The following is an 8066-nucleotide window of genomic DNA, read 5'->3' on the forward strand; positions in this document are numbered from 1 at the left end:
CGCGCGCGCTATCTATCTCATCATTCAAATTAAGTTTAGTTTAATTTAGACACTAATTGCAAAACATGCTAACCTTCATGTATATCTTCTGGTTAATACGATGGCCATGCAGGTAATAAGTATTTTTATTATTTTATTAGAGATAATTATTATTTATTTAAGGTTGAATATTAATATGAGAGGGATATATGTGAAAATTCATAATATTTCAAATTCCAAATTAATTCGATCTAAAATAGATGCCCGATTGAGGCATAGATTTGCATTGCTCTTATCGAGAGAGAGAGAGCTGCTATATGGAGAAAATAACTGACAGGTAACCATGAAGCATTTGGTGAGCATTATTGATTAAGACAATGGAAGTATATAAAGTATCAAATTACATTATCAATCTTGCATGAATATTTGCTGCAGCACCAACAAAACAGCGGTTTGATTTCCTTATATCCAAATATCAGAAGTGCAATCTCCTCCAGGATACCTCATCTCATGTGCCAGTGCAGGTCCTTCAGGCTCTAATCCAAAATCAACAAAGAAGTTTGGATTTACAGTCAGTCCGCCTTGCTCGGTGTTTACGTCGATCTGCAACATGTGAGACCCCTTCTTCATGAGGTCTGGACCGTAGAACTGGTTGTCCCACGCGCTAAAGAGGGAGTTGGTCACGTACAGCCGCTTCCCATCCAGGCTCAGTTGAATCATCTGTGGTCCTCCTCTTAGTCGATTTCCCTGGTAAAACAGTAGTAGTTGTTATGACAAGGTCTCAGTTTTACGACAAAATGTAGCAACAATATGATTTTTGAATGTAAATCACATTAGCTTGCTACACTTCACTTAGTTTGGAAATAGAAGCATGTATCGAAAATTAATTCTCATTTCCTCTCGTAGTGACCAAGGATTCTCTATAAACTCTGCAAGAGTGCAGTCTGCAACTTTTTTGTGTAAGGAAAAGAAAAAAAGACAAAGAAGCATATCGTCAAAATGACGACAGCATGGAATGCAGAATAATGTAGCGATATAATCATGGAATGAGAATGGTTTACTTATGGTTGCAAGATACTGACCTTGATCTCAGGTACAGCAAATTGTGACTCTTTCCCGTCCTCTGACACATAGACTACATCACTTCCCTTCTGAAGGAGTCCTCCAACCCAAACTTGCCCTGCCAGCACCGGCTTTGCAGGATTTTCAATGTTGTACTGTCTAATGTCTCCGTGAAGCCAGTTGACAAAGTAGAGGTAGCGGTCATCAAGAGAGATGAGAAAGTCGGTAATCAGCCCTGGCATTTCCGGGAGAATCCAGTTTTGGACCTTCAGCGGTGTTACAGATATGGCAACCTTGAAAAGCAGACATTGCATTGAGATTTTTTAGTACCTTATACCCAATGGCAACGCAGTAGTAGTAGCAGAGGGCTAGAAAAGAAAATGGGAAAACAAACCTCATGGTTCCAGGATCCATCTGAGGTCTTGAAGAATCTAACCATGTTGCTGGACAAAGCACAGCCAACAAAGCCAGTGTCTTTAGATGGGTCATGAAGGAACCTTGTCTGCAGAAAGTAGTAATAGTTTTCAGAATATGAATTTACTGGAGTTTAATATTAAGCTCAACACAACTAATACTGACTTCTAAGGGTAGCAGCCCCGAATTTCCAAGATCCAATGTCTGCTTTATTTCACCATCTGGCCAGCTATAAACATTCAAGTGTCTTCCATATAATCCATCTGACACATGCTGTAGGTTGAAGCCCTTTGAAAAAGCCGAAGGAGCACCCCATGAAGAACTGATCATGGTCTTGTGTCGTGGTTGGTACCAAAAATCATAGCCAAATATGGGAGCATGGCCCGGTTTTTCCCATCTGTATGGATGTGATATACAATCAAATCAAACTTCATTTGCAACAAGGAAGTCAAATGAAACAAATAAACAGAAATGGAAAAAACATCTTATAATCCCCAAAGAAAAAGAAGAGACACGGTTGTGAAATAGGGAAAAAGCTACCATTATAGTGTTTGCTACTTATTGTATATCATGTTGCAGTGTTCAACTCTCACTGCAGTTTTAAGGAAACAATATCGGAAGAGGAAAGGAAAGAATAAAGAAAAACCCTTAAAAATCTTTGAAGGAAATAAATATCCCACAACAAATAAGGAATATATCATAGGATTTGCTACATATCTCAAGTTCAATGGGTATTCATTTTAGATAATTTTTTTCTTACTTTGTCTTTTGTATTACCTAATAGGGGCCTTAGCATGGCCCAACACTATCTTTAAAGCATGCAGGAATAAGTTTTGAACCTTTACACGACACAGATATACTGCATCAGTCCCTATATTCATAGCTACAGATAAATAGGTTTTCAACCTTTCTATGACATGTATATCTACTACATGATAAAACTAATATCGGATTCCTAGGTATGCATTAACTATATTTAATGAGTTAAATTATTAGTGAAATACAAATTTTCATGCACCAATAAACAAGATTTTTCCACAATGATTTCTAGGAAACCATATGCTGGAAAACAACATAACTCGATACTTTACAGCAGCAGAACATCTGAAGAAATAGGAAGCATTTCGTACTAATAGATTTAAATGTCAATTCATTACTAAGATGACAATTTGGTTAGTATCATCATCAACTTTATTATCCTTGCCTCAGTACTAACGTCATTTATCACATCTCCAATAAGTTGTAGTAAAAGAGATTGATGTTACAGGAAATTTTCATCTTTAGAAGATGAATAAGATGCTGATATTCTACTAGTGAAAGAGAAGAAAACTTTATCTGTCTGATTTAGGTTGGAACCAGACAATTTATGCACAAAACAATCTGTCTAGAAATTAGTAAAAATTATTAAGGTAGATGTCTCGTTACACGTGAATGGGCATACCTTCCTTTTACATTGAAGTCCGAATCAAGAAGAAGGAAGCCATTACCCTTAGCATTTCCTTCTTTATCCCCAAGGCAAGATATCATTATTTCACCAGATGCAAGACAATGGGAAGTATGAGGATATGCTAGTTCAGTCTTTTGCACAATATCCTCAGGCTCAACAACCTTATGCAATGATGGAGCTCTCGGAGATTTTGCAGTGTTAACGGCGTATACGCGGCCGGATCTGAAAAGATAAGAAAAGAGCAAGCTTGATTATTGAACACATCTAAATAGCAGACAACAAAGGATGTAGCTTAGGAGCTATTCAGAATGGTTTTGAACCAGTCATCACAGGAAGCACTCCTATAACAGAATTCTCAAATGTAAATATTATCCCTGTAAGGCATAATAGATAAAGATAGAACATAACGGATTTGAATATTTTAATATTAAGTCACTCGAGGAATAAACATTCTAAAATCAAGGAACATACTCCTTCATGTCAGGTGCTTTGTACAATTTGATTTAGGGAATAACACAAACAATTATTATTTTACATCCAATTATAATTTAAGCATAAAACATCAATTTCATGGACAATTGAAATAGTTATATTTTTATGAGAATATATCACATCTTAACAATCTTATCCAACAAAGAACCTTGGTCTTTTGCAAGTGAATTGTTTCTTATGACCAATATTTATACAATATTTATTTGTAAGACATACTTGGGAAGTTGGCAGACCATGCAGCTATCTAACTGAAAATCCTAGGATTTGTCAGGTGAAGATAAGAATGATCATTGCTAATAGTGAACATGAATGAAATAAAACTGATTCATAGATATTGACAATGAATGTCTTAATGACTTAAATACTCACAGAACAGCTCCGAATATTGTTTAAGCTGTTCCAGAACTATAATCATGTATAGCGTGTTAGATAAAAGTATGCTTTACAGGACCAAATATAAAAGCACCAATAAACAAAATCAACATCTGTTCATAAGAAGTGAGAATATAAACAAGCAGAACACCACATGCTACATATACAATCTTACAGCAATGAAGGCAAAACCAAGAATTTCCGAACTGCCGAAGGGTCACCATGACAAGAGCTGCAGGAATTCCAACCAGAATGATGCAGTTCATCACCAACATAGGGCATAGGGAGTCTGTGAATGACTTTGGAATAGGATGGGGAGTTCGGATCCACATCCACTGTTGCCAAGTAGTCAGGCTTTTCTATTCCAGTTCCTACATAAATGAAGAAAAGGTATTTGCTGTCAAGTCTATCAACTAAAACTTAAATATAACTGCCAACAAAAGCTTGTATAAAATATCTTTATTTGAATTAAATTAAAGTGAGTGATAAGCATTGCAATCTAATAAAATGTATTGTCCAACAAGCATTTTTTTTTAAGCTTGCAGAAATTTTGTAGCATAGCATATACACCTACCAAAGCCTACTGAAAAATATTTTAGTTATCGATATCCAAAAATAAAAGAAGTGCAAAATGCGCAGCTACAAGGACCATAACAATTTTAAATGACAAGAAAAGAGACCCAGAAAGAATTAGTTATGCAAAACCACATTGTAAAAAAAAAATATCTATGATCTTTCATATATAACTTCCTCAAGTATCCTTTGTCAATTCACCTTCCATGGAAGGAAATGAGCGTGCATGAGAAAAGGAGATAAATAATTTACTGAAGAGTAAGTGCATTACCAATCAATTATAAAAAAAAAAATTTACATCGCACCAAGGGGTGCCGCTTTGGTTTATGCTTTGCTGGAAGGAATAATAGGTGATTCTAATTTGAATAAATTTTCATAATCGGATAATAAGATTTTCTGTATCTCCTGATACTGGCCAGTTTGTTTTAGCCATTTGTGTGGGATGCTTTAGGAAAGTGCCTGCACAGTTACCAAGTTCAAAATGCATGAATTGGAAACCTGCAAGATTCCTCCAAAGCCACCACAGGAATCAAACATTAACAATGAACTTAAAAATCTCTTCTTGAAGCCAAGGCCTGGAAGCCCCCTGGCTAGAGTCTGTGATACGAGACTGTAACTCCAGCTAAGTCCGAAGAAATGAATTCTATTAATGCCGAGAAGGAGCTAAAAAGTATTGAATGACAACTCTTCTTGCTATGCCCTAAAAATAGAGGGAATTAAAGATTTTTTAATCTCAGCCAAAAAGAAATCCTTCTTAATGAAACCTTCAAAATGATGATGATACGATTCCCAAAGAAGGGGCCTGATAACAATAAAAACTATGAAGGCTACAAAAGTAACATCAATAATTAATAGGCAGCAGCTCCTGGCCCAAGACACCATTCAAGAACAATAGAATCAAGTCCAAAATCAAAGTTTTGCGGATCAGTACGAGTAACTTTTTCTTTATCTACGTAGATTAAAGAGACGCAGCGTGTAAGGGTTACAACAAAACCGAATCTCAAGGGTTAAAGAAACAAGAAAAAAAGATAATAATTTACTTCAAAAACGCATCGGAATCAAACCTAAAGAGTCTCCCAAGCAAAAATTACCCAGAGAAACAAGCAAAGGAGAGATGTATTTCACCATTATACACACAGGTGACATAGATCAGGGCCTCGCGAGGCCCCGCCATGGCCTCGATGGGGGACGCATAGCCCGGGCCCGTGTGGGCGCAGCAAGCCTTGGCCTCGGCAGCCTGCACTACTTCCGCAGCACCAGCCATCGTAGTGTCCTCAGATCGCCAACAAAGTTTCAGCTTATGCTCGAATCCGATCAAAACACCCAAAGACAATGTCGAAATATCGAAACCCCTAATGATGCTTGGCGACGGTCAGAACGAGGCTTCGCCGTCCACGGAGACGTATATGGAGGTGAAGGGGTACAGTGTTCCACCTACGTGGCGTAGCATGGAACGGTGCAACGAACGAGTCGATTCGCGATTCATGGATGCGGACGCAGAATGAGGTTGCGTCAGTCTTTATCGAATCTGGACCGGATTTTGGTTTAGATCCACTGACGGATTATTAAAGGAAATTACTCTTTCCAAATACATCAAATTTTAAGTTGTCTTACCAATTTTAACATAAAAATATATATGTATATTAAAAATTATTATTTTTTATTTTTTTAAAAAAATATTTTTTGCTTGGAGATGACATGAAAGAGGTATGAGTCTATCTTAAATAAAAAATATTTTTTAACTACCCATATATCTAAATTTAGAATCCATAATATAGAATCTAAGGACACTAGATGCATTTAATTTTGATTTACGCATGTTATAAAACTTGTTTAATTTATAATCATGTAACATATCACTTGTTAGCATCATAAAATCTAATGTTAAATTAAAATTATTAACGACCACTTATGGACTCACATGAAAATATCATAATAATAAAAATCAATCATTTACTATAAATTCACATAAATATAAAGTTTTCCTATTTAACATTTTAAACTTTCAAAATAGGAGAGGTTTTTTACTACATTTACACACGCCAACTTATACTTTTTTCATAATATTACAAGTAAGATATTTTATATAATAATATATTATTAAACTACTAACATAAGTGTGTGAGACAAGTTAACCTGAAAATTTTATTTAGTAACTATATGAGGTACAAAGCATAGCAAACGTTCTATCCATCCTATAATAATTCTTATATTTGATTCCTTCTTATTTATGAATAATTTGTAAAGCTTTACATGGTTCTGATAAGATTAACCTTATTTGAGTTGTAAGCTTGTTCTTTAGGAATAAATTCTGACGTATATGTATTATTTTGACTATAACATTCAATGTAAAATTTTGATTTAGTAAAATTATTTATTTATTTATTTTTAAGTAGACTCTTGTATATTTCTTATGGAATCACGAGAAGCTCTAAACTTATGTTATATCAATCTAGAAATTAGCAAAATTATGTTATATTATGATCTCAACATACCATCTATGTCCATTTGATATGATTGGAATTTGTTATCAACTAAAATCCTCCTTTAAATGAGTCTCATGTTATTGCTTTAAAACCTTTCTTATCTCTTAGGCATTGATTCTTATTATAATTGATATGTTTATGTTAGCTTGGTATTGTTTCGTTGTCTCACATGTATTTTTAACATATCCCTTTTTTTTTATGAGAATGTTCTTATTGCACTTCAATGCTTATTCGATAATGTAAACTTTTGTTAGAAATGAAAATAGAGTTATATGTAAAGCCTGTGATGCTTCTGTCGCACCAATGACTTCGTCCAAATGTAGGTGGATAGAATTTATAAATATTAGAGACTAGTGAACACTTAAAAATGAATAGTATTATGCTATGTTATAATCTCACTTCACTTCTTTTGATATGTTTTTCACTAGACATACCTATGTATTGTTATATGCTCTTTTGATATGAAAGGATTGAATGAAATGTCAAATATATTTATTGTTAACATATTTTTTAATTTAGATCTTGTAATCATTATTTATAATTATATTTTTAAAATTTTAAATTAATTAACTTAAATTTTTTATTTAAAAAAAATGAATATGGGAGAGACAAATCTAATATAAGTAAGACTATCGATTAAATGGAGAAAAATATAACTTGTCTAAGCATAGCTTGATGATTAAAGACCTGATGTAGCCCCTAACTCGATGTGGCCTGTGGCCCTACATAAGTCGTGACTTAGCACAATCCAATATGGCCTATTGTCCACAACCCAACATGTCCCAATAATTATGACTCAACACGATGTAATGACAATTTATATCTAATTAGGTTGAAGGGTGATTATAAATTAATTTTTATTAAATTTTAAATTTTGATAATAAAATCAATTGATGAATCTGATGAATAAATATATTGTCGAGATAAGTGGCGACAAAAATATTTTGATTAAAGATGTAGAATTTACATCTAGTTTGATGTAAAGGATTTTTTTACATCTAAAATCTTAAGTTCTTTTTCCAAAAAAATTGTTACGAAGATTCATAGCTGATATTATCATCATCATAACAATGCTACTTTTTAAGGGTTATGTTAATTAGAGAGATTCACTAAAAGGATATATATATATATATATATATATATATATATATATATATATATATATATATATATTCATAAAAGCTTTTGGATAAATACATGCAAAAATCATATTTTGAGGGGTCAAAAGCATTGACTTTGGT

The 8066-nt window shown here is 33.8% G+C and overlaps 1 protein-coding gene across 1 annotated transcript; it reads right to left on the bottom strand.

Moving 5' to 3' along the window:
• Positions 1-317: 317 nt before the first annotated feature.
• LOC103990799 (selenium-binding protein 1) lies at positions 318-5740 on the bottom strand. Its single transcript, XM_009410066.3, has 7 exons — positions 5465-5740; positions 3942-4137; positions 2897-3124; positions 1621-1852; positions 1436-1543; positions 1062-1334; positions 318-726 (listed from the first exon to the last, which is right to left on the bottom strand). The coding sequence occupies exons 1-7, from the start codon at positions 5601-5603 to the stop codon at positions 442-444; spliced, it is 1461 nt and encodes a 486-aa protein (XP_009408341.2). The 5' UTR covers positions 5604-5740; the 3' UTR covers positions 318-441.
• Positions 5741-8066: the final 2326 nt, after the last annotated feature.

The sequence above is a fragment of the Musa acuminata genome, chromosome BXJ3-7 (genome assembly GCF_036884655.1).
Source record: "Musa acuminata AAA Group cultivar baxijiao chromosome BXJ3-7, Cavendish_Baxijiao_AAA, whole genome shotgun sequence".
NCBI lineage: Eukaryota > Viridiplantae > Streptophyta > Magnoliopsida > Zingiberales > Musaceae > Musa > Musa acuminata.

Coding starts and splice junctions, on each gene's coding strand:
- LOC103990799 (XM_009410066.3), bottom strand. CDS start 5,603: ATGGCTGGTGCTGCGGAAGTAGTGCAGGCTGCCGAGGCCAAGGCTTGC. Junction 3,125..3,941: donor TTGGTTTTGCCTTCATTGCT/GTAAGATTGTAT, acceptor TTATCTTTTCAG/ATCCGGCCGCGTATACGCCG. Junction 727..1,061: donor TTGCTGTACCTGAGATCAAG/GTCAGTATCTTG, acceptor CTGTTTTACCAG/GGAAATCGACTAAGAGGAGG.